The 26,948-nt window shown below is 41.7% G+C and overlaps 3 protein-coding genes and 1 long non-coding RNA gene across 9 annotated transcripts in view; 2 read left to right on the top strand and 2 right to left on the bottom strand.

Moving 5' to 3' along the window:
* LOC129603403 (uncharacterized) overlaps positions 1-21,449 on the bottom strand; it is an 81,118-nt gene extending 59,669 nt beyond the window's left edge. Inside the window, exon 1 of the long non-coding RNA XR_008693223.1 lies at positions 21,379-21,449. This is a non-coding gene — a long non-coding RNA (uncharacterized LOC129603403). The remainder of the gene's footprint in view (positions 1-21,378) is intronic.
* Positions 1-26,144, top strand: part of LOC114867425 (NACHT, LRR and PYD domains-containing protein 12-like) — a 95,834-nt gene extending 69,690 nt beyond the window's left edge. For 4 of the 5 annotated variants that reach the window (XM_055504373.1, XM_055504366.1, XM_055504361.1 and 1 more), the window contains 4 exons: positions 21,276-21,449; positions 23,126-23,299; positions 24,534-24,707; positions 25,798-26,144. In XM_055504373.1, coding sequence (XP_055360348.1) covers positions 21,276-21,449; positions 23,126-23,299; positions 24,534-24,707; positions 25,798-25,807 — 532 coding nt within the window. In that variant the 3' untranslated portion in view covers positions 25,808-26,144. The remainder of the gene's footprint in view (positions 1-21,275; positions 21,450-23,125; positions 23,300-24,533; positions 24,708-25,797) is intronic. The other variant, XM_055504371.1, reaches the window with a different exon arrangement.
* Positions 2,136-7,196, top strand: LOC114867393 (protein unc-50 homolog). Of its 2 annotated transcripts, none has more exons than XM_029170036.3 (6): positions 2,136-2,270; positions 4,418-4,689; positions 5,123-5,243; positions 5,390-5,529; positions 6,157-6,264; positions 6,561-7,196. In XM_029170036.3, the coding sequence occupies exons 2-6, from the start codon at positions 4,422-4,424 to the stop codon at positions 6,695-6,697; spliced, it is 774 nt and encodes a 257-aa protein (XP_029025869.1). In that variant the 5' UTR covers positions 2,136-2,270; positions 4,418-4,421; the 3' UTR covers positions 6,698-7,196. The 2 variants fall into 2 exon arrangements, with proteins under 2 accessions (XP_029025869.1, XP_029025862.1); XM_029170029.3 differs by lacking the exon at positions 2,136-2,270 and adding an exon at positions 3,462-3,621.
* Positions 8,440-10,680, bottom strand: LOC114851347 (nucleoside hydrolase-like). Its single transcript, XM_029143123.2, has 8 exons — positions 10,526-10,680; positions 10,111-10,304; positions 9,850-10,029; positions 9,626-9,737; positions 9,350-9,486; positions 9,170-9,247; positions 8,788-8,904; positions 8,440-8,697 (listed from the first exon to the last, which is right to left on the bottom strand). The coding sequence occupies exons 2-8, from the start codon at positions 10,288-10,290 to the stop codon at positions 8,545-8,547; spliced, it is 957 nt and encodes a 318-aa protein (XP_028998956.1). The 5' UTR covers positions 10,291-10,304; positions 10,526-10,680; the 3' UTR covers positions 8,440-8,544.
* Positions 26,145-26,948: the final 804 nt, after the last annotated feature.

Raw genomic sequence — 26,948 nt, 5'->3', positions numbered from 1 at the left:
ATCAGCACTATTTGTCCCTGTGTCACAGCCGGCATATAAATCTTCTCCTGATGATCCTTGTTTGAATCTACCTCCTATCACAGCCCTATCATGATCACATGTGCTCAATACAGACCTCTGACCTCTTCCGTTGTTTCTAATTAACCCCTCACCCACTTTATGTAGCCTCAATTCCCTAATGGCAATAAATAGGCTCGACGACGATCCCATTAGCGGCCGGAGTCATGATGGGGTATCAGGAGGGGAGGGACGCTGTCTGAATACTGCACAATATGAGCAGCGCTACTCAGACTGACACTGCTCTTGTACCCCGGGCCGTGTTGATAGCTTGGTGCTTGTAACAACTAGTTTATGTTGAAGTGAAATCATGTGTGGCTGCAGAACAAAGAGGCAGCGAGATCAAATAGACAGCTTCAAATTAATAGAGATGTGTTATAGCTCGGGAGGCTTTTATTTTTTAATTTCCAACAGGCAGCACTGTTTTCAATGTTACAGTGCTGCACATATGAGGAGACACAGGCCGGATTAAACAATTAATAAATCACTGCAGCTCAAATATAACTCAGCTCAATTGTTACGAGGAAGAATGCACGTTTCCAGTAAACTCACCAAGCACGTGTGATGGAAAGGTAGTCCATGTTTTACTTCCTTTATATGCGTGTAGCACTATATTACATTATTGTACATTATACAAGTTTTGTAATATTTTATTGGCTCATAAAATACAACCTACATTGAACTAACTAACAAGACAGCAGTTAAAAACAAAGCAAAAGAAAGTGAGAATGTTCTATGACAATTTACTGCGGTCATAGAACATAGAAGTCACAAACATGTTCTATTATTCACCTAAATGCGGTGGTGAAGCTCATAATTTACTCTAAAGCTGCTTGAACAGCATCCTTACACAGAGTAAAGGCCATTGTTCCAGGAAATTCTGAAAAATTACATTTCAGTTCATGTATGTAAACATTAACCACGTTAAACAAAGAATATCTTCTTTTTCAGGTGGTTGCCACAGCAACAAAGGCATCCCATTATTTTAAATGCGTACACAAAGCAACAATGAGTAAAACAAGCCTGGAATACGAGCACAGCTCATATTCAGATATTTGGCAGACCTCCAACATGGCAACACGGCACGGGCCAAGATAGAAAAGGAACAATAAGACATGCATCATCCATTGTGGCCCATTTTCCAGGCCTGGAAGTGAATCACAAGAAAAATTGGTTCATATCCATTTGTTTTGGGAGGTAAAGGCTAAAAGGAGCCCTGCAGTTAAATCCATCCAAAGCATTCCCAAATAAAATACTTTATATATTTTACTATTTTTATGTACTGCATCATTTAACATAATTGTGTAGCTGCTGAATTTTTAATAGTAGTGAATGTTTAAAATGGTTATTGAATAAAATCTAAATAGATAATGTGATTATTGTAATAGCTGTTAGAAATGGAAAAGAAAATGCGTCTAGCTCATATCGCCAATTACAAAAAAAACATGAAGAGGATGTTTCTTTTTTATGCTGAAACAGCAGGCTGCAGAGGCGGTGGAGGCCACTTCGTTATTTAAATGTCTACTGCGGGCATCTACTGCCACCTGGTGGCTGGAGGCAACCAGACACAAACAGGAATACTTCTTATTTGCTAAGTGATTCATGCTGAGGAGCTTTTCTTGTCTGGATTGTTGAAAATAAATCCTGTTTAAGACCATTCTGAGCTAACACTAGATTTATCTCTATAAAGACAACAGCAACATTGATTTCTCTGCAAAAACTTGAATTAACTGCTGCTGTTTCCCTTCCAGCTCAGGCCCAGCACAGCTCCATGCAGCATGATGCTGCCACATCAGTTGTATTGTATGCATGCACGCATACAATAGCACAGACGTAGGTCTGCAGTGTGCGTATTTGTGTGCACTTGTCCACCAAGCAGTCAGTGATGCAAGTTAATCCCCAGACGTGGCACGCAGAATAAATCACTTGTGTATAATTAGCAGGGGCAAGGTTAGAAATGACACTGGATTTCATCTTAATTAAAAAGGAGGGAAATTTGTTCCATTTATTTTACAGGCTGTGTGTGAACACATCTCAACTACGTTAATCACACCTGTCACTGCTGCAGCCAGTGTGCACGGTAGCTTCCATTTACACGAGAAGGCCAGTGATTTTAATACCACACGTGTCATTAAATTAATTAAGGCAACAACATGTAAAACTCAGTATATTCAATTAGGAACTAATTTATGACTATGACATGCAATTAACAGGTAAGTGGTCTCATATAGCAACAGAATTGGCAAGTAAAACACAGTATGGAGCTAAATGAAGGCATGTAAATACAAAACTGCTACAACAACAACACGAATAACAATTGCGACGACTTACATTTAAGAAGTTGTTAATTTTCTTCAATGCCGGTGAAGTTTATAGGAGACGTTGTTTGTGTTTGTTTGCAGTCCAGAGGGGGCGCGTTGTCCTGTATTAGCATTTTTGACACCGTACGACTAGCAACGGTCAAAACAACACTACCCACAATCCCATTCTGCCGTCTCTCTCGTTGGGGGACAAAAATAGTTACAGTTTAGATGGGAATAATTATTACAATTTGCATATTTATATGTGTATTTATACCTCCACTAGTAATTATTTAAAAGATGTTGCACCTAAATGAATATAGAAAATAAATGCCTTTAAACTTATATTTGCATTTGCTTAGCACAGTGTTATTAAATCGTAGACATTTTAGACTGCAGTTTATAGTCGTCTAAGTTACTCTGGTGCTTCTCTATTATTTGCGAAATTCCACGAGCCATCCAATTCACTTTAGAGAGGATATACTCTTCTTCTGCTGCTTTTCTGGCGGTTGGAAAACAAACTAGGTGCAGTACTGCCATCTTCTAAATTGGAGTGTGAATTGGTTTATGGTCTATGGAGCCTTTTATATCCTCTCACTTTCATCTTGACTATTATATTTATGTATTTTTATTCTATTTCCAATGCACGCTTAATTCGCTTACCTTTCTTTTGTATGTTATAATAGACTCTACCCTTACTTACTTTATCCAAATTTTCTTTTAATTTTACTTTATGTTTTAATTTGATTATACTTTTAATTGTTAATATACTATACTTTATAATCAAATATATGCTTTCTTTTTCTGTATTGAGATTTTTACATTAAAACAAGTATTTGAACTTTCAATATAACACATCAAGGAAAGAGCCGAACTGTATTAAAATAATTTACGGCATTAATGCATTAAGTGCATTCACGTATTATTAAAATTAAATAATACATGCTTTTTAGACACCTGCATGGATTGAGGTGTGAATTATTCTTTTATACTAGTGTTTCGAATTTAACAATTCAAGTTTTTTTTACTATAGTAGAAACGTTTTTGCTTAATGATTAATTTGCCACAGTAGATCGTTATTTTGTATTAATTAAAAAAAAGATACGGTCTTCACACTCTAGACTACATTTCCCATCATTACTCGGGGGTTCCACGGATGTAGCTACGTGTTCGTTTTCGCGACAGTACAGGAAGGAGTCTATAAACAGCTACAAAGGCGAGCAAGAGTTGGTGCTTTCTCCTGTGAAGGAGTACAGCAAAATAGGTAAATAGTCTTTTTAGTAGTAATCGTTTTTATGTATTCAATAGAGTCAGGGCTGTGTTACTATGCAGACTAACCAGTCATCTCATAAAACTAACGTTAGCTAGTTAGCAACAAGCTGCGTCTGTTAGCGAGGACAACTGGGAAGTTAGGTGTCTAAATAATTTAGTGTCGGTCAGGGATGACTATAACATTGGCGAGTATGTAGTCTGTGGATTTAGTTTATGTACGTTTGTGAATAATTTTTTTCTCTAGCTTGTTCAGTATGTAGCATATGAGTAGGTCATGCTAGCGTCCTGTGTTTCTGTGTTGTCGTTATTTTAGGTTAGCTTTTAGATTTTCGCTAATTTGTGGTGTTAACTCTAATGGTTTAGAGTCAGTTGTAACAGTACAGTAACTACAGGACACATGTTTCGGGTATAATGATAATCGTTAGAAGTAAAAGCTAAATTAGACTATTTGTAACTTGTTTTAAACATGTTATAACTAAATAGTGTTCATCTTAAGCCTGAGCTGGCCTTTTGATAAACGTTATGTTTGAGCTTATCGATAACGCTTGATCCTTCGTTTATTCTTTATTTATTTAGTTTTTATACATAAGCTGTACCACACAGCTGCCATACATTATCCTGAAATATCTTTTGCGTTGTTTCATAGGGACTTGTCACACTGCACTCACTGGTCAGGTTTAATGAGTGCTACATTCCATGAGGATGCATAGAGCGTTTCCCTGTCCCTCCTTTCCTTGCCTATCCTTATATCCTTGCCACCCTCATTCCTCGTGTAACATCTTTTTCAGCACCATGTTGCCGACCACCTCATCACATGGCAACGGTGCCCTCGGTTCCAGAGACGCCGCACGCCACACGGCAGGTGCCAAGCGCTACAAATACCTGCGAAGGCTGCTGCATTTCAGGCAGATGGACTTTGAATTTGCCCTGTGGCAAATGCTTTACTTGTTCACGTCACCACAGAGGGTCTACCGCAACTTTCACTACAGAAAACAGACAAAAGACCAGTGGGCCAGGGATGATCCTGCTTTTCTGGTTGTGCTCAGCATCTGGCTGTGTGGTGAGTATTGTATTAGTCTTCATGCTTAAACTCAACCTGACAGTCTCTCTAAAGAGTCTAAATGATAGTATTAGTCTCTGGGTTTCTGTGCCTCTGTTTTAATTATCTTTCATGACTTTATTAAAACGAAAAACGGTAGGTGTGAGTGTGTGTGTGAATGGTTGTCTGTCTATGTGTTGCCCTGCGATGGACTGGCGACCCGTCCAGCGTGTACCCTGCCTCTCGCCCATAGTCAGCTGGGTTAGGCTCCAGCACCCCCGTGACCCCGCATTAGGGAATAAGCGGTTTAGAAAATGGATGGATGGATGGATGGACTTTATTAAACTGTAGCAAATACAAAAAAATAGATTTAATGTTGTAAGTTGATCTTGTAAGTTGAGTTAATGGTTTTCGTTTGCAAAGATAATTTTACACTTTTCAATTTTATCCCTAGTGTCTACAGTAGGCTTTGGTCTGGTGTTGGACATGGGCGTTCTGGACACTCTGAAGCTTCTGCTCTGGGTGGTCTTTGTTGACTGTATAGGAGTCGGTCTGCTCATATCAACGCTCATGTGGTGAGAAGCAAGATTTTCAAGATTTTGTTGGAAGTAGTGAATTTTGTATTGTTCTTTCTCTCTTGTGTTGAAAATTAACTCTACCACTTACTGTACTTCTGTGACCATGTGTTCCAAATAAAAGTTATTACTTTTGTCCCCTGCAGGGTGATCAGCAACAAATACCTGCTAAAACATCCCAGCAGAGATTTTGATGTTGAATGGGGCTATGCGTTTGACGTGCACCTCAATGCTTTTTACCCACTTCTAGTCATCCTGCATTTTCTGCAGCTTTTCTTCATCAACCGTGAGTAGATCGTGCCTCCGACAGTTTTCTTAGAGTATCTGAGGTTATATAACTTAAATGACTAAATTATCATTTATATAGGAAACAAAATTAATCCAAATATTAATCTAATTTATATTAGAAGAAATATATAACTACAAGAAGAGTCTAGTTTTCTTTTGCACACTTGGTTGTGAACAAGCAGTTTGTCCGCTGAAAAAAATGTTTGTAATTTTTGGAAAGCGCCCTATGTTGGCATTTTTCTCATTGCCAAAATTTAATATTTGTAAGAATAATTCAACCTTCATTGTAGTAAAAAATAAGCTTTGGACCTGAAACTATTTCAGCAGGAGAAATTGAACAAAATTTATTATTGTGCTCTGATTAAATTTTATTGCCAAGATTTCATAAACTAGAAGAACATAAGAACAAACAACAGTGATGCATGACTACAATCTGTCTTGAATTTAGCCAATAAGTTATGGGATACAAGCTGTACTCTAACTGCTGTTATCACATAGATCTGTGAAATGAATATGACATAAACAACATCTCATAATAATAATAATAATAATAATAATAGTATAATAATATTAGTTCTTCACCTCTGTGTCCTCACTTACAGTGTGTTTGTTTTGTACGTTTCAGATGTTGTTGTCATAAACTCAGAGTGGTTCCTGGGATGCTTTGTTGGGAATACGTTGTGGCTGATTGCCATCGGCTATTATCTCTACATCACCTTTTTAGGGTACAACGGTGAGTTCTAGTTCTAGCAGCAGGGCTTGGAAAAGACAGTGTGCAATAACAAATATACAAAATTATATGTTTTATTTTTGTAGTTGTAGATGTTGTCTCTATGCTTTAGATTTGGATACAAAATAGTTGGGGGTATTCCGGGGAAAATAAGAGAGAAGAAATAAACTATATGAAATATAAAGATGATGCTGGTGTATGATGCAAAACAGGATGTTGCTAAATATGGAAGAATTGTACTGTTTCCAAAGTTTTTTTTTTTTTTGTATTTTAACCTTGGGCTCTGGTTCTTTTTACAGCTTTACCATTCCTGAAAAACACAGTGGTGCTGCTCTACCCCTTCGCTTTGCTTGGCCTCATCTACATCCTCTCTGTTACTTTGGGTTGGAACTTTACTCGGGGTCTCTGCTCGTTTTACAAGTATCGAGTCCAGTAGGAGCAGTTTGTTTGTGAGACTGGACACTAGTTGCCTCCAGGCTGACGCAAGACATCACCATTAACAACTACGGCAGCATCTCCAGCTTCTGGAAGTCAACATAGGGTTGAGAGTGACTCTGAGTTGACTCAATAATCTGGGATGCTGGGCTGATTGACACTGACCCGGTTGACCGTCTACTGATTTTTCTGGACCTGATGTGACATGTTTGGAGTAGTGTCAGAAACAGAAAGACCGATGAGAGACCGTTTTTATTGGGGCTTTTTTTTGTATGATTTGTAAATAGGACTCTGAAAGGTTGTAATATATGTGCAGCTCTTGGTTTCTAAGAAAAAAAAAAGCATAACATTTACTTTGGGTTTTCTTAAAAAAAAACACCTCAAATCAAAGCCTGATTGTTGAAGAGGATCGAAGGAAAGTCAAGAAATATAGGATGTGATTTTTTTTTCATAAAGTGTACATTCCAATGCACTTTCAATAAAAGTTTTTAATAACTTAATTTGCCTCTGTTTATGTTTTCTGATTAAGAATTTGTTTACATTTTTCTGCACTTTGGGATGTTTCTGCATCATATCTTTATTAGGCACTTTCTGCAATAAAATATATTATGTTACTTAATGAATAAATGGCCTGCATTTTCCTACCACACTGGTACAGAAAGCGCTTTCCACTAAGGGAATGATTAGTTTTTACAGCTTTTTACATTTTCGGCTTCTCTGAATGAAAAAGCTTTCTAAACGCTAGCCACATGCGTCAGCAACATCTGTATTATGTGAATGGGTTTTGTCCAAAGCTGGACAAGTAGTGAGCAAGAAGAGGCGTGGGTGTGCTGAGCGCAAATACAGTCAGATGATCTTCTTTTTTATAAAAAACACTTTGAGCGCAAATGATCCAGTTTATTCCTTTGCTTAACTTTCACACCGTTCAGTTACAAAGCACAACTACAGTCTGTCTGTCATTATCTCACCAAGAGTCACATGAAGTAAAAATAATATACTAAGATGAGAGTAAAGATGAGGAGAGTAATAGAACTTAGTGTTTTCTCTGATCAACTGATTTTTATGAAACTGTCCTAAAAAGAAGTGTAATTTTACAAGTGAACCAGTAGATGTCGCCAGAGCTTCGACACTATTGCTCTGCGCTTCAGAGAACCTCCGTTTATAAAAGCTTATTTGTTTGTGCATGTGTGTATGTAGTATTTTTCACCTGGATCAACATCTAAACGTTTTATCAGCTGAAATCCTTTTTAGGTTAAGTTTGGGTTATTAATGACACTAATGTTTAAATAAAATAATGACGTTTTTAATCTTTTTGCTGTAAGTGAACATTTAGTCTTTTTTTTGCGGTTTTGGCCACATTTTATCAAGGCCAAACCTAAATCTACAACATCCTCTTCCAACTGTCTCTAGGTTTTTATAATGCGTGTCTAATGGACTGCAGCCACTGTCTTTACAGCTATTCCTGCCTGAGAGGAAACAACATTACAGCCCACTGGGGAACTTCAAGAACTCTCTGCTGTTTAAGGCGGATACATTAAATGAGCAGGTCTGTGGGTTCACTCAGGCCCACCGGACAAATGCTCCTGCTTTTAGTGAAAAACATGTGAAGAGCAAAAATTGTGGTTGTGGCAGGTTAGAAATGAATGTTTTTGCATTCAATTCCAGAATATTTATTCACTGCTAAATATACTAAATTAGAATTTCATAATCCTCTACTAAAAAGGACAGAATAAAGACACTAACTCCAGGTATAATTTGTTTAATTTCACTGTCCAGTTTCATGCAAGTTACATAATCACATCCTTGTTTTCTGATGTGTGGAAGTGTCAGACATCATTTTATATCTGTCTACATGAGAGAATTGATCAGCATTTGCTTGAACTTCTCCAGGTCGATCTTGTGTATGATGACGACCTTGTGCGTCTTCTTCAGCAGCTCCATGTAGTCCAGCACCATCATGCCTCTGGTGTATTTGCCCTGCAGCTCCACGGTCACTGCAACCTGAAGGAGGAGGTTTGTGGGAAAATCATAGAAACCAGGTGATTTTTTTACATCCCGTGTTTAAACACGTTAGAACCATCAGACGAGCACCTGTTCGCTTTTTGTAATGAGCGAATCATTGATGGCCACGGCTACGGCGTAGGTGTCGCAGGAATTGAACCCGTTTCCTTCGGTGGTCTCCTTTTGATACTCCTGCGACTGTGCCTTCTGCAGAAACAACACACCATTCAGAATTCAAACATGTTGTGGCAGGAAATGATTTGGCCCTGAAAACATAGTCAACAAAAATGTTCATGAATGCAGGGCTTGTTTATCATAATTGTACTTTGGCACCTTTGAGGTTTTCCCACACAGATCACTAAACAGTAAAACCACTTGGTGCTGCGTACATGTACATGCTTGACTCTGCATCCTCAGTTATTCTGCAGCTTGGGTTGTTTTGTTTTGGTTTTTTTTACAAATGTGCACTTGCCGTCATAGAAAGTTTTGAAATCCTTTTCATGAAGGCCGCCTTCTCAGTCTTTGGGGCCAGAAGCTTATTACAGAAATCCTGAGGGAGAACAAAAGAAATTGAGCAGACACCAAATCACAGCAGCACAAATTCTTCACCTGTTGCTTCACCAGCCGTGGTCATTTGCATATTGGGTCTCACCCAAGGCAAGCTGTTCCTGCAGGTGAACTCCCAGCTGGCTATGTAGGTGGGGCAGGTGTAGCGGTTCAACACGATGTGGGCAGCCTCAGGGTCGGCCACGAAGTTAAACTCCCCGCAGGATGTGGTGTTACCCCTGGCTGCACACACACACACACACACACACACACACACACACACACACACACACACACACACACACACACACACACACACACAGGGTTGGATTGTTAAAGCCATGTGAGACTTTAAATGATGAAGCTTGATCAGATGACCCACATTCGATGTTTCCCCCCATGATGTACAGAGCCTTCAGTTTGGAGGGGAAGTTCGGCGCCAGCTGCACTGCGACGGCGAGGTTAGTGAGCGGAGCCACGGCCACCAGAGTCACCTGAAGTCAGCAACAGCACGGTTTGCACCATTTATCATCATACTTAGAGTCAGGGGTAAAATACTGACAAAATGATACAATTATGACTCAATTAAACTGCTGTTTGTCCTACCTCGCCTGGATTCTCATTCACAATGTCGATCATGGCCTGTGCAGCTTTCTTCTTCTGCAGCAGATCCAGCCCTGGAGCATCTGGATCTGGAACTTCGCCCAGCCCGTCCTTCCCATGGTAATCGCCTGCGTTCAGTTTATCAGCCAGGATGGGCAGTTTACAGCCTCTGTACACTGGGATCTGTAGAGCACGACAGCCTGTGCTTCATCAAACACCTTCAATAAAAGTCAAACCAACCCCTCTACATGTTTTAACACGTACATCCAGCCTGTTGCAGGCTTTCAGGACCCGCAGCGTGTTCTTGAGGACGTTCTCCAAGGGCGTGTTGCCGTGGCTGCAGGTGATGCCCAACACCTCCACACTGGGATCGGCGAGGGCCACCATGATGCCCTGAGCATCGTCCACGCCTGTGTCCACATCCAGAATCAGCTTCTTCTTCATCCTGGGTCAAACAGCTGCAGGTGGTGCCATTATTTTAACAGTTATAATTGATGGTAGCAGAGAGAACATCCTCAGAAACACAGAATGTGTTGGTAATAATTATTAGATCAGCAAAGAAGAATGTTCAGCACTTGGTTTATACATCAAAAGGGATTTAAAGAAATTGAGCAATTGTTTAAACTTTTATGCTTTAAAATGTTGTATCTTATAGTAGGACATATAGTTAAATTCTGACCTGCTGAGCGGATCCTGAGAGGTGTCTGCTGCTTCAGAGAGGAGAGGCGGCTGCAGACTGGCCCAACCTGATGCGTCTCTTTTTAAAGGCCACAAACACGCTGAGGGGCGTTACATAGCGCCCTGCCTTTCCCTGTGGGCTGTTACACAACAGTCACCAGATGTTAGAAATGTCTGATCTCACATTTCATCATTCCAAAAAACCGTAGCTTCTGTATAGATTGTGTAAGGTCACCTCACTGAATAATAACCTGCAACGGGACCTAATGTCCACCCAGTGCAACAAAGCTGGTCTGCAGAGAATGAGCAACTCCAGAACTGGTTGATCAAGATTGTATAAGAAATGAGCATGGGGACACGTAGAGAGGGATCAGCCACTGGAAAAACGAGATATTTGGCCTTTTCTGGTTTTTCTTTTGTCCAAACCTTATTTGGTTTGGTTTATCATTAGATCTGCGTTGAGACACAGGTGCAACAGGAAAGTGATGAAAATGCACAATGTTGTTCGGGCAAACTTTACACAAACCTGCAGGAAGTTAAATGTGAGTAACAGTGAGTTGTTTTTTTTTTGCTGCTCATGGGACTGACTGCTACAGTAGCTTTTTATGTGTTGGTTTTATCACACCTTATTTATACAATCATATTTTCCCAGCACCACAATCTGTTCCCAGAAAAAAAGCCCTAAAACTCCCAGTTCATCCTGGATTCCAGATTCCACGATGGACTCACCATCTGTGCAGACATCACAGCGGGGCTTTGTGCATGTGCTTCTTAAGTTCCTGAAGTTGTGTGAGAGGAAGCGACTCATGTCAGAGACGTGTATCTACACATGTTGGAGTCTGTCCTTCTGGGAATGTGACTAAACAAGTGGTGAAGAGATTAAGTTAAACTAATTTACATTCACGGATGTAAAGGAAAAAATTGTGCGTTTGTGCTTTTTCTTATCCAACACAGTCGTCATGTGCTGGTTAGGTTCAACACTGAACATTCTTACACAAACAACTAATCTCCTGTGCCCTGTTCAAGTTTAAACATGTTCTGTTTGGCTTAATAATAGTTTATGGCCTGTGTCTGTTTTTTTACACCCAGACTCTGGCTCCATCCTATCTGACTCCCACCTCAGAATTTGGTGTCTATGAACAGGATCCGCTGCAGGTCGTCTGGACGGTGTGACCAGGGACGATAGTCCTGAGGACTAGGGTCGCTCAGCCTCCAAACCTCTACAGACATTCAGAGCTGGGAGGACTGCTCACCCGTCTGGATCGCCTCTGACGAGATCCACGAACTCAGATTCAAACTCAAATCTTAACTTGGCTCGGCCGGTGAGAGAGATTTCTTTGTGGTGATTGATTTGAGTTGGGAAAAAACAAAAGATTGGAACTTTTATTTTTAGTTTGGCTGAAGCATTTTAATTGGTTGGGAAAAACAAAAAAATGATCTATTTTCTACATTTGATCGGGGAAAATTGATTAGATTAAAATAAAAAGTCTGCTCTGGGTGGTGAGACGTCGGTTGCTAAGGGTTCGCTGGTGGAACCCAATTTTCGTCAGTACTGAGGATACAGACATGTTTTTTGATCTGTGTGTGGTCCACATGTAAGAGACTGAGTATAAAGAGTGATGTTCGCAGAATAAAGTTTTTTCAACATACGAGGGACGCGGGTCATAGAGGGGCCTAACATTGAGGAAATACTTCAGGGAAGACTATGTTGCCAGATCTGATAATGTCCGGTAAAAAGGAATTTTGGGAAATTTCTGGCCGGATCACAAAAAAAACTAAGACAGGAAACCGCTGAACTCTGAAAGACGGGTTCGGGGCAATCTGAGTCTTCACCACCAGACAGCAACCTAACAAAATGAATGAGTAAATATGGTTATTAGTGCATTTCATTTCATTTGAAAAAGCAAAACTATCGAAACAAAACCTCTAAAAGAAAAAAAGGGAGATGAGAGTAACATGAAGAAAAGAGATAGCGACTCTCTCTGACACACACACACACACACACACACACACACACACACACACACACACACACACACACACACACACACACAATGAAGAAACATGCTTACAGCTGATACACGCTCAAATTGATGTTCATGCTTATCTGCTCGCTAATCAGTTGCTCGAAACATCCCACAGAGTGATTTTCAAATTATGACAACCAGCTAAATGACAACTGCTGCATGACTTTGCGGTCTGATGGGTTTAAACAAATTCAGTACTAAAATCCTCTATGTTTCCCAAAATAATTGTGTACACTATAGGTTTGTCTGGCCAGAATATAGGAAAACAAAAACTTACTCTTAGAGAAAAGTGATAATAATTACTGTACATGTGTCTTGTCTACGCACTGTCTTGTGCAATATCTGACAGCAAGACACCTTAACATTAATTTTTGCTTTCAAACTTATGCCCAGTTAAATTATTAGGAAGACATCTGATGTGTAGTTTAGGTATTTGATTGATTTCCACTCCAGACGGAGTGCAGGTCACATCTACAGACATTCTAAATAATCCCTCTTTTGTTGGTGTTAACTTCAGCTCAGCTGTGCTCTTATCATTGGCTGCTGAGGGGGGGCTGTAACTGAGGCCCTCACACAGGCTGCATCACAGCTTGTTTCCATGTGATACGACCTCCAGAGATGCATCTGACCTGTCCTGTACAGCACATGCGTCTTCTGGTCCATGTTGTAACCATGTGGTGCTGGTCCAGAGCAGAACCTCTGCTGAAGTCCAGTCATCACATCTGTGTCTGTGTCCTTCTGTCATTAGTTGCTCCAAAGCTTCTCATGTTTCTGTGTCAGCTGATGTTTCAAAGCAGAGAAGATGTTGGTGACCACACAGCGACTCTGTCTGTGATGGACCAACAGGAAGTCGCCTCTAAAGCCATGACTCAGCAATTTGTTTCACTGTGGACTGGAGGGAAATGTTCAGAGTCAGCAGACTTGATGCCTCAGTCCAAGACGTTAAGATGAGCTAAAAGGAAGCTGCTCCGGCTGACTGAAGTCCTACTTTTCCCTTAAATTTGTTTTCAGCCACATGGGGGCGCTCTAGTGCAAAGGGTCTCGCACCTGATGCTGAGGCGGGGGATCGAACCACAGACTTTGCCTTCCGAGTCCGATGCTCTACCAAATGAACACGACTGAAGTCCTGCTGCTCTTTGTCCTGGATGTGGCAGATGAAAAATTGTCGGCCCTCCATCTCTCTTTCTGCTTTGCTAAACGTTTCTTTTCGTTTCTACTGACTGGATTTATGCTTCATTGACTGTGAAGCCATTGCTGCTTTAACCGTTAACAGACGATCTGATCTCAAAGTTCGTGGGCCCTTAGAATCGTCCTAACAGAGGGAGGAGATCATACGGATGGTGGAGATCTGATGCAGGCGATAGATGGAATCAGGTATTTACACACACTGTTACAGATGTTCACGTGAAGCTGATGGAGGTAAAAGAAGAAAAAACAACTAAATGTTTTGTTGTTAAAGCATCAGTCATTGTTTTGATTACTTAAATTTACCTTCATCCTACACTAAATAAACCATATAAATGCAATGAATTATAACCACTTATGGCCAACTTTCTGACGTTCTGCTGTTTCAGCCGCGTTAAACCGTGGGTTTTATCATGATGGCTGATGATGAGTTATGCTGGTCACACATAACATTTCATTAACCAACATTATCACAGCAGCAGCAAATCCAGTTTTCACATGATTCTTTTAATATTACGCATCATGACAGTTACAAACAACAGAGGCAGGAGGAGGCAGAGACTCACAGGTGGACTACAATGAAAAAATTATACTTATGAAATTATTTTACTTTTCCTCAAAGCACGTTCATAAATTCAGTAAAATCTTTAATCTGAATAAATATTGATCATCATCTTTACTTATAATCCAGGCAAGTCAAAAACATGACAACAAGATTTTTGCTCCAAAGTCTAATGCTTAGCAAGTCATTTCTATTTTTCTATAGTTAAAAGTATGATTAACACAAATCTATATGTTGCATGTTTACTCAAATCATTGTGTACGTCTCCATAATTTATTCCCTTGGAGACAAATACATTTTTTTCCTGCAGTCTTTTACCACAGTGAACCTGTAGCTGCCTAGTCTGCCCTGCAGGTCAGAGAATAACACAAATACAAGCTGAAATTAACTCCATTACTTTGTAAAAGCACTCTGTAGTTTAAGCAGTAAAGATATCAGGAGATATAAAATGTAAACATTTTACTGGTTCCAACAGATCAGCTAGAGGGAACGTACAGCATGATTAGCTACACACTGAAACAAGCAGCTGGAGACACAGACAAACTGCTGCTGCAGCTAAAAAACACTTTAACACGTTTTATGGACTGCTCCCTGTTCATGTGCTGCGTCAGATATTAAGAAATACTTCCTGTAGACTCACCTGGTTTCCTGTAAATAGAGAGGGGGCGGAGCCTCAGTGTTCACGTGATCCAGGTACAGGAGCAAAGACCGAAGGTGTTCATGGAGTTCAGACTCCATTTAGAGAAAACAGAGCAGAAGGAGGAAAAGTTAATTAAACACCAAGAAGAAGAAGAAAAGTTGAGAAGGTGAGTGTTTAACAACATTACTGTTACTGAACCTGTTTGTTAATGTAGAGCAGAGATGTCAAACTAACTTATTATTTAAACCATGTAGAGATATTATTTATATTGTAACTCAGCTTCTTAATAAATCAGTGGTGTAATATCTGCTGATGCAACAAATAGCTTTATGTTTTACAGCTACAAGTAGATTCAGTGAAACTGGATCTTCATTAGTTGTTCTGTTGTTTGTCTCAGCTTCACTACATTGGTTACGGAAAACCAGGACCGAGGAGCTCTGCTCGTCAATGTTACGTGTCTTGATAAAGTATGCGCTGGACCTGTAGTTTTCCCCTTTCACAATTTACACCATGCAACAGTTCCTACTGTCCACACAGCGCTCAGTGATCAGTCCAAAGCCATGAACCCTCCATTCTCATACCTAACCGTAGAAATAATAATAATTTATAGGGGTGTCTGCTTTACATGTGTGTTAAACATCAAACTGTTTTCAGACACTACATGAACAGATACTAAGTTTTGTTAAGCAGATCAGTTTCACTTCTTTCTTGTCTGTGACGTGTGGACAGACCAGATGAGCTGCTGGACACTGAGGTTCTGAAACAGTGGGTGAGGAAACCAGGCTCTGCTGGGTTTAAACCTTCTCGATGTGCTGGTGACCAGTTCACCTTTGTCACACTATATGTTAGAAAAGGTTCTAAGAAGCAGTTCATTCAGTTGGTTCTGTGAAACACTTGGACACAGTTCACTCTGTATTTAAAAATGAAATCATTTTAGAACCATGTTGGACATTGTTGCTACTGAGCTCTGATGCTCTTCACATGTTTGTGGGAGATAATCACTGATCCACAGACAGAATCCATCCAGTTCTATCTAAGCATGATTAACACATGCCCAGCACTAACTTTAAAATTTAAATTTTAGTCTCTGCACCGTTTCATGTACCCAGCAATTAGAATCAGAGTCATTGCGTGAGTCAAGGGACGTCTCTGGGATTTACTGTTAGTTTATGTCAATGTGATCAGACTGAATGTGGTTCCTCACAGAAGTAGAGCAGCTGGTGCAGCTTCCTCTGCCTCCCACTGTCTGACTGCATCCAGCTGACACTGATATGAACCACAGAAGAAGAGACAATCAGTGGAGGAGCAGCTGATGATGATGATGATGATGATGGAGGAGGATTTGAGATAATGTAAAGATGAATGGTTTGTGTTTCTTCTCCACATGAAGGTAGAAAGTGTGAATCCAGCAGCATGAACCAGTGTGAGGACAGAGAGGAGGGAGCCCCTCCCTCTAAAACCAGTCTGTGTGGGGACCATGAGAACCAGAACAAAGCTCAGAGGTGATGATTCTGTCTCCAAGTCACACACAAATCACTGAAATACTGTTACTGCTCATTTAGGACTCAGTGTGTGAGAGTCACTGTAGGTGTTTTTCTGTCAGGTCTCAACAAAGACGAGGATCTGCTGAACCTGAACCTGGACCTGAACCTGGACCCAGCTGTGTGTCCTTCAAGAGCGACCGGTCAAAGAATGGTGTCATTAATTTCAAAGACCAACCTGTATCAGACTCACAGTGAGTTGTTGTCAGTTTGAATCATTCTGAACAATCTGATGTAAACTTTCTGTGATGATAAACATTTGTGTTGTTTCCATTTCTTGATCTGGTTGATTTGTTTTTGAAGTGTTGATGTGAAGGAGAAGCTTTCTTCACTCTGATCATTGATCAAATCTCCATCCAGCAGTAGCTAAAGCTCTGATCCTGTAGAGGGTCTCAGGGGCTGCTCCTCTTCTAATGAAGTGCTGACGTCAAAGGAAGCAGCTGATCATCTCTGATCAAATCTGTTTATTGACGTCTCTACATGAAGGTTTTGGTCAAATGTCTTGAAGCTTCTTCACTTGCAGCAGTAAATTGAAGTTACTACTGGAGACTTGTGATTTTGTTGCAGTGGAGACGACTGTTTGTCCTCAGTGTCGGCAACAGAGCCGACGTCCAACAATGAATGAATGTAGGAAGAAGTTACATGTTCCCAGTTCAACATATTCCCACTGGGAGCTGCCCAGTACAACCAGTCTGATCCCAGCAGACTCCTTGTTCCAACTCTTCAGCCTTGTTCAGTGAGGGAGGCAGAGATATATGTTGTTCAGAGCTGAGACTGAAGCCACTGACTGACAGTAAACCTTCACCACTACAGGGAGTCTCTGACTCACTGCTCACATCCAACATCACTTCATGGACCTTTACCTTGTGTGTGTCTCTGTGTGGACTCATTCTTCATGGTTCCTCCACAGAGTGGACCAGCAGAGCTCAGAGGTTCTCAGTGCTCAGTCTGTCCAGCAGCACCAAACACAGCTGGACTCCATATTTATGGTCTGTACATGTACAACTACTACTGTTCATCTGTTGTGTTCAATCATCTCCGTGCTGCACTTTTTAGACCAGTGGATGTCAGTGTGTCCAACATGGATCTGATGTTTGGCTCCATGGTTTTATTGGATCAGGTCATTCATATAGTTTCTGTTCCAGCTGCTGGAGGAAAACATTGTCACGTTTGTGAAGAAGGAGCTGAAGAAGATGCAGAAGGTTCTGAGTCCAGATTACCCAGAATGCTTAGAGAGTCAGAGGGAGGATGAGGAGGAGTTGGATGGTGAGGATGAAGAGCAGAGGAAGAGCAGCAGAGATGCGTTTCTGAAGATCACAGTGAACTTCCTGAGGAGGATGAAGCAGGAGGAGCTGGCTGACTGTCTGCAGAGTAAGAGGATTTATCTCAACACTTAACATCACAGACACAATCACACATTTACTGATGTGTTGGAGGTTAAATTTGTTAAATGTCGACCAGGATTTATTATTCAGATACAGCAAAGTTCTTCACTTCAATAGTTCTTGTGTTTCAAGCTGTTTCATTATGTTCATTAACACAAAGACTTCAATCAATCAAATCAATCAACCAGACATTTGTTGACTCCTGAAACTTTGTCTTTTTTGTGTTATGTTAGAATCAGATCCAATTGTTCCGGTCCCAGAGCCACAGCTCATGTCACATTACCAGCATGTGCTTCAATCAAACCTCCACGACCAGTTTCTCTGTGTGAAACCAGGCTGGTCAGAGGTCGACCAACGTCTGGATGACATCTACACAGAGCTGTACATCACAGCTGGGCCGGATTCACACATCAACACACAGCATGAGGTCCAACAGGTTGAGACGACACAGCAGAAGCAAAGATCAGCAGAGGAGCCAGTGAAGCCCAGTGACCTGTTCAAACATCCCCCTGGTGAATACAGACGCATCAGAACAGTGTTGACCAATGGAATCGCTGGGATTGGAAAAACAGTCCTTGTGAACAAGTTTGTGTTGGACTGGACCCAACAAAGGTCCAATCAAGACGTGCATCTGATTTTCCCCTTCACCTTCCGTCGGCTGAATCCACTGAAGGGACAGAAGTTTAGTTTGTCAGAGCTCATTCATGAATGTATCCCAGAAACTGAGTCCATCAGCCTGGAGGCTCTGAATTACATCTTTACACATCTACAGTCATCAGGAAACAGCAACTATGACAAGAGCAGCTTCAAACTTCTGTTTGTGTTTGATGGACTGGACGAGAGTCGCCTCCAACTGGACTGTAGCACCAGTGAGAAGGAGACGGGTCAACGTGACGTCACAGAGTCCACCTCAGTGGATGAGCTGCTGACAAACCTCATCAGAGGAAAACTACTACGCTCTGCTCGCATCTGGATCACCACACGACCTGCAGCAGCCAATCAGATTCATGGAGACTTTGTTGAGGTGGTGACGGAGGTCAGAGGGTTCACTGACCCACAGAAGGAGGAGTTCTTCAGGAAGAGATTCACAGATGAGGAGCAGAGCAACACAATCATGTCCCACATCAAGACGGCACGAAGCCTCCACATCATGTGCCACATCCCAGTCTTCTGCTGGATCACTGCTACGGTTCTGGAGGATCTGCTGGAAACCAGAGAGGGAGGAGAGCTGCCCAAGACCCTGACGGAGATGTACGCAGAGTTCCTGGGGTTTCAGATGGATCGGACTAAAGTCAAGTACGGACCAGAACAGAGCAGCAACTACATCAAGTCATTGGCTAAACTGGCTTTTAAGCAGCTGCTAAAGGGAAACCTGATCTTCTATGAGGAAGATCTGAAAGAGAGCGGCATCGATGTCAGTGGAGCCTCAGTGTGTTCAGGAGTGTTCACAGAGATCTTTAAACAGGAGCGAGGGAGGAAAACCAAGGACAAGATGTTCAGCTTTGTTCATCTGAGCGTTCAGGAGTTTCTGGCTGCTGTTCACATGATGCTCTGTTACACCAACGGAAAGATGCAGGAACTGGAGGAGTTTCTGATAGACTCAAAACACAACAAATCAATTCTTAAAAAAGTAAAAGTGGTGTTTGGAAGTAAAAGAGCTAAGCTTCATTCTGAAATTTTCTCATCTCTGGATGTTGTCCTGAGTAGAACCATGTCTAAATCCCTCCTCAGTCCAAGTGGCCACCTGGACCTGTTTGTTCGCTTCCTTCATGGCCTCTGTCTGGAGTCCAACCAGAGAATCTTAGGAGGTTTGCTGGGTCACACAGAGAACAGTCCAGAAACCATCCAGAGAATCATCAACAACCTGAAAAAGATGAACAGTGATAGAATCTGTCCAGACAGAAGCATCAACATCTTCCACTGTCTGATGGAGATGAACGACCACTCAGTCCATCAGCAGATCCAAGAGTTCCTGAAGTCAGAGAACAGATTAGAGAAGGAACTCTCCTTGATCCAGTGCTCAGCTCTGGCCTACATGCTGCAGATGTCAGAGGAGGTTCTGGATGAGTTGGACCTGAACCAGTACAACACATCATGGGAGGGACGACAGAGACTGATTCCAGCTGTGAGGAACTGCAGAAAGGCTCAGTAAGTCCAACGTTAATGTGATCAATAATATTCTACAGCAACATGAAGTTGAAGCCTCAGTGTTAAAGAGAAACACAGAATCTAAAAGTTCAGAGTGAAAACATCAACTACTGGTTCCTGAAAAACGTCTTTGTTGAGGATCAGATCAAAGCAGCTGTAAAGTTAGTGAACATCAGGATCTTCTGTCTTTCTTTGCTCGATGGAGCTTTAAGTCAAATCCAACAGAGAAACTTTAGCTTTAGCTTAGTTTCACACTTTGTAATGGATGTGACCAACTGAGCTACAGCTGCTTCAGCATCAACATTCATGAAGTCAGTTTGTGTCACAGACACTTCACATTTATAGACTTTATATTTTCTGTCATCACAGACTTACTAGATGTGGACTCACAAACACTCACTGTGAAGTTGTGGCCTCAGCTCTGAAGTCCAACCCGTCACATCTGACACATCTGGACCTGAGCTACAACTACAACCTGCTGGACTCAGTGAAGGTTCTGTGTGCTGGACTGGAGAGTCCTCACTGTCGACTGGAGACTCTGAGGTCAGTGCTTTTCCTGGTTCATGTCTCAGCAGCAGTTTTTCAGCTCATCATTTCGAGCGTCTCCACTTGAATCTAGAATGAAAAGAGACTCATGTCAGAAACCTGTAGGAATGATTGACAGTTTGTTGTGACTCTAAAGTCTATGAAGCTCATGAAAAGAAGTTTATGATGTATTTTTCTGTAAATGTGACTCAGCAGCAGAGACTCAGAGTAAATCATGTCTCCACATGTTTGAAGGATCTTTAGTGGCGTCTGATTCGTCTCCATTAACAGGCGACACTTCAACCTGTGTGTGATGCTTCCTGTCAGACAATGATGTCACTTTGTAGAGACACAAGCAGGAAACAGGAGCATGAATATGAGGCTGCAGACATGTTGCTACAGAAGGTTCTAGGTTCCATGTAGAACCAGAGGAGAGAACATCCATCTGACTGGGATCAGTTCTAAAGATGATTCACTTCATCAATAATGGTCAGTTTGGAGTTTGATCCAAACATTAGTCTGAACATTTTCCATCAGACGACACAGAATAGTTCAGATTTAGAGAGAAGACGATGAATGAAAGGAACCAGATGAAGTCTTTGATCCAACACGTCTGGTTTTCTACTGGTTCCAGCAGCAGCTTGTGAATCAGTGCTCATTTTGGACTAAACATCAATGATCAAGACAAATCTGACTCCTTATTAATGCTTTGATCCACATCTTTGATTCTTTATTCAGATTGATTGACTGCAGTTTGTTAGAGATCAGCTGTGATTCTCTGGTCTCAGCTCTGAAGTCCAACCCGTCACATCTGAGAGAACTGGACCTGACTAACAACAACCTGCAGGATTCAGGAGTGAAGCGTCTGTGTGGTTTTCTGGAGAGTCGTCACTGTCGACTGGAGACTCTGAGGTCAGACTCCATGTTTTAGTTCTGTGTGAGTAAATGTGATGTGAACTGTAGCAGGTTTATCATAAGGTCGAATCACCTTCAGGACTGATCACATTCAGCTGTTCAATTACTGAAAGGTGAAAAGTAAAGTAAAAAAAAGTCAGTAAATGTTGACGATGGAAGAAAAAATGTGATTTAAATATATGATGATGTCTGACTGAGACTAAATGAAGACACTTATATAAGGCAGCTACAGGGAATCTGCTTGGAGCAAATAGAAGCAGGAGAGAATCAGCAGCAGCTTCAGAACAGGACACACAGAACTAAATAGTTGAGTGAAGCTCATTAATGATCATCAAACACCACAGACAGTGGATGATGTTTGATTGGAGGAGGAGCAGAGAAGAGGAAATGAATCCTAGCAGCATCACAGAACCACCATCACCTGCAGCAGGAAGCACAGCTGTTCCAGAGGAGTGGAGAAGGTCAAAGGTCACTGACAGCTTGGATCCTATGGAGACACTTTGGTCCTAAAGCATGTGTGGAGTCAGTGTCTCTGTTCTCTGTGGTGACGAAGCCTGAAGTTCACTGGTGTTTATCAGAGTTTAGACAGGAACATTTCAGTCAAGAACATTTTTGTTGGTTCTGTCTCCATCAAAACGACATGGAACAAACCAGTGAATCACAGTAATAAGACAAAGATGTGGTTGAAGAACCAGAGAGAAAATCATGACGACACCATGAGACACTGAATGTTGCTACAAACTCCCCCCATCGGTTCTGACCCGGTGGGTCTTGACAGGGTTCTGGGGACAGAGAGGAGATGCTGTGGAGTGATGAACGTTGCTCTTCGCCCGCACCGATGGGGAATCACTGCTGTCAATGAGCTCAGCCACCACAGCCACTACTGAACGGGGAGTGTCGCACTACGGCCAACGTGCACACGGCTGCAGCTACTAAACGCTCTGTTTAGAACCCTGAACGTTCCCCTGGAACCACAGACCAGGTCATGGGGAACATGGAGGGGAAGAAGTAAAAGTTAACACAATGATTTATTAAACAGGCACAAACAAACTCAGCGCTTGCTGGATTAACAATAACACAGGCAGACATGAAAACTATACAAACTCACTGCACGGCACAAAATGTGAGAAGTAAAAATCACTGCTGTGCAGGTAACGACTAAACTAATGACTCTATATAATTACGCTCCGTGATCCAACAACAAAAACTCTACACATGAAAACACAAGATGACGACACTGGACGACTGAGAACTAATGTAAACAGCCCTGTTTCCTACAGGCTAAACTAAATACGCTCCGTTACAACGGGCAACTAAATCCTAAACATGAAACATGAAACACAAGACTGCGACTGGAGACGACTACAAACCTTCACAGGTGACAAAGGACAGGACATCAAATGACAGAAAAGGCCTCTTTAACTTATTGTAACCTGGACGCAGCTTCAAGCTTACGACCCGCGACACACCAGCAAGAATGAAACAAAAGGCCAGACTTAAATACCATTAGGCCCAGTGATTCACATCCTTTATCAGACCTGGCAACACACAGGAAATGATCTCAACACAAGGAGGAAACAAAACAGCGCCTCAAGTGGCACGAAGGGGCAGTTGTTACAAATGGATTCAACTAACTGTGTTTTCTACTGTTTCATCTTTGATTCTTTATTCAGATTGAGTGGCTGCAGTTTGTCAGAGATCAGCTGTGATTCTCTGGTCTCAGCTCTGAAGTCCAACCCGTCACATCTGACACAACTGGACCTGAGCTGGAACAAGCTGCAGGATTCAGGAGTGAAGCGTCTGTGTGGTTTTCTGGAGAGTCCTCACTGTCGACTGGAGACTCTGAGGTCAGTTCACTGACTGTTACTGTTCTAGGTTCTAGGTTCTGACTGTGGTTCTGCTTCAGGGAACCAGCGGGTTTTTCTCCTGACAGTTAATTGCTTGCTTTGTTTGTTCACTTATAGTTTGATCACTTTGGTTCCACTGAATGAATATCAAAAATTAAAACACAAACAACAATATAAAACAGTATTCTCTATATTTTGAACCCAAATTTTTTCCTAGGCCCCAAAAATCTATTATAACAATCTTTATAACAGACTAATGAAACAACCAGAACTGGTCCAAGTCCGAAAGTCCAGTCGTGGTTTTCACAGTTGTTTCCTCTGCATCTATGCATCCATCATCCCAACAACTTGTCCTGTTTGGGTCTGCGTGGTTCTGGAGCTGATCCCAGCTGTCACTCAGCAGGAGGCAGGGTCCAGTCTGGACCGGTCCAGTCCATCACAGGTCCAACACACAGAGACAGACAATCAGACCTATGGAAGCTCAGAGTCAGCAGCTAAGCAGCAGAACTTCAGGTCTTTGGACTGTGGCAGGAAGCTGCAGAACCAGAACAGAACCCACACAGACACAGGGAGAACATGAGAAGCCCACACAGAAAGGCTCCTGCTGAACCCAGGTCCTTCCAGCTGTGAACACCACACAGTCAGTTCACATCAGCACAAAGTCCAGTTCATCAGAACCCAACCACTGCACAGAAACACAAGGTGGCACCAAACAGGAGCCAGTCAGTGAGTGTGTGTTTGTTCCCAGTGGAACCAGGCAGGTCCATCCTGGTTGGAAACTCATTCATCACATTCTTCTTCTGCAGTTTCACTTCATTTCAGTGAGTTGTCATCAAAGTGTTTGTTGACTGAGATGAAACAAGTTTTTCTCAGTGATGTTTCTGAAGCAGCTGCAGAAAATGTCCAGTGTTCGTTAGTTTCAATTCATCACTTTATCAGAGAATCAAAGAAAATCATCACAACTAATATTTAGCTTCAATCGAGTTTGAGTCCATGAGCTTCTCTACTGATTCCAGATGTGACTGAGGTCAACAGCAGCTTGTGAATCAGTGCTGACATCAACAGGTGTATGAATGTTGTGCTGACATGTGGATGATGTGTAGAAGCTGAGATCATGACGACACAACAACACAAGCACAAAGTCACTCTGCTCATTTTAGACTAAACATCAGTGATCAGGACAAATCTGACTCATTAATAATGCTTTGATCCACATCTTTGATTCTTTATTCAGATTGAGTTGGTGCAGTTTGTCAGAGATCAGCTGTGATTCTCTGGTCTCAGCTCTGAAGTCCAACCCGTCACATCTGAAACAACTGGACCTGAGTGGAAACAACCTGCAGGATTCATCAGTGAAGCGTCTTCGTGACCTGGTGCAGAGTCCAGACTGTGGACTGCAGACTCTGAGGTCAGTAGAGGTTGGAGTCAGTCTGTGCTGCTTTCAGCAGTATTGGACTAAACTCAGTTAGTGTCACAGCAGAGATCCAGTGTTTCCTGTAAAGCTCCAGTCACTCATCAAAGTGTCGTAGCATCAACACTAACTACTGATCAGGTTCATGTGTGTCACAGCTCTGAGATCAGTCTGGCTGATAGAACCATGGTTCCATGTAGTAACCATGTGGTGCTGGTCCAGAGCAGAACCTCTGCTAAAGTCCAGTCATCACATCTGTGTCTGTGTCCTTCTGTCATTAGTTGCTCCAAAGCTTCTCATGTTTCTGTGTCAGCTGATGTTTCAAAGCAGAGAAGATGTTGGTCACCACACAGCGACTCTGTCTGTGATGGACCAACAGGAAGTCGTCTCTAAAGCCATGACTCAGCAGTTTGTTTCACTGTGGACTGGAGGGAAATGTGCAGAGTCAGCAGACTTGATGCTTCAGTCCAAGACATGAGCAGAAAGAAAGCTGCTCCACTTGTGCTCTGAACACGACTGATTGTCAGTGACTGAGCTGTAGCGAGCAGATGTAGGACCCACGTGAAGAGCACGAGACAGGACTAGAATGAATGTTCATTTTTAATGCTGACGGATCCAGAACAGCAGGCAAAACTCAGGGTCAGACAGGCAGTGGTAAAAAAACAGTACATCTGTACACAGGCTGAACTACTGACACGGACTGGGCAAAAGGCAAGGTAACGAAACAGGCACGAGAATAAACGGGTAGGATTTACTGAAATGTGGGAATGCTGGCTGTCAAAAACTCAGTAACAGAAAAAACACTCTGGCAGAGGAATCAGGTGACTACTGGTAACTAAATAAGAACACTACCGACTGAATGAGACACAGCTGCTAAAGTCACATGACTGAAAGTAACGCATGAGTAGACTGGAGCTGAAAACAGGAACTAAACAGGAAGTAGTCAAAATAAAACCAGAAATGAACATGAATACTGGGCCTGATGCTGGAACCATGACACTGAAGTCCTGCTGCTTTTTGTCCTTTTTGTGAAGGGAGTCTGTGTAGACACTCACTGATCTGCTCTCTGCTCTCATTCTCTCTGCAGCTGGAGATGATCCAGATGTAGAAGCAGCAGCAGTGTGTGTGTGGAGGTTCTGACTGGTCCATGTTACTGGGAGCAGAGCTTCATCCACAACTGACTGACAGAGGAACAGATCCAGTGGAGACGACTCTCAGTGTGAACTGATCTGAGACCAGCTGCTCTGTGTCCAGTCCACCAGGATCATGTGGGAAATTAAGTGTGTGGTGCAGTAGTTACATGTCTGAGACAGGGTTGATGCATTTTTACTTGCATTTTTTTGTATAAACAGTGTTTTCACACATTGATGGTGTTGTAATATGAGGTAGACATTCTGGTCACAGACATATTGTTTATAAAGCATTTTAACTGTGTCCTCGTGGCTGCTTTTTGAAGTTTTAATTCTCATTTTCTTTACCAACAACAGTTTGATTTTGTACAGAAAAGCTCACAAACAAGAAAACAAAAACATAGAAGTCATTGAATAATATGCAGTCTGCACTTTTCTTGCCGTGTGACGCTTTGCTAAGACACTATTCTACTCAGGCCGCAGAGTTGATAACGCTTAGTGAAGGTAGTAAACTAGCAGAAGGAGAGTCTGTTACCATCTATATGGACTTTCATGTGCAAGGGCCGTTGTTATTACTAAATGCTATGACAATTTTTCTTTTAGAGTTTGATTAATGTGTACTCAAAGGGGCGAATGTAATTGGAAAAATAGAAAAATTGTGCCTTAGTGCTTTTTCTTATCCAACACAGTCATCATGTGCTGGTTAGGTCCAGCACTGAACATTCTTACAAAAACAACTGATCTCTAGTGCCCTGTACATCAGGTTTAGACATTTTCTGTTCTGTCTGACTGACTAATAGTTTATGGTCTGTGTCCGTCTTCTACACCCCGGTCTCTGGCTCCCTCCTATCTGATTCCTCACCAGTGTAGATACTTTTGGTTCTGTGCTGCCTTGTGCTTAAGTTTGACTTTTTTTAACTGAATTACTCTATGCACTGAATCTTATTAATTAAGACTTATTTAGTTTATTTCACAGTGAAATAAACAAGTGTTTGATAATATTTTTTATAATTGACACTTGTTAAACTCAATCATGGATCCAAAAACAAAAGGCTTTGACATTTGAATCATTATTAAAAGCAGAGCGTAGCAGTTCAGGAGCAGACTC

This window comes from Betta splendens, chromosome 2 (assembly GCF_900634795.4).
Source record: "Betta splendens chromosome 2, fBetSpl5.4, whole genome shotgun sequence".
Classification (NCBI taxonomy): Eukaryota; Metazoa; Chordata; class Actinopteri; order Anabantiformes; family Osphronemidae; genus Betta; species Betta splendens.
The sequence above is the reverse complement of the archived record's forward strand: the minus strand, read 5'-3'. Positions and strand labels throughout refer to the sequence as shown.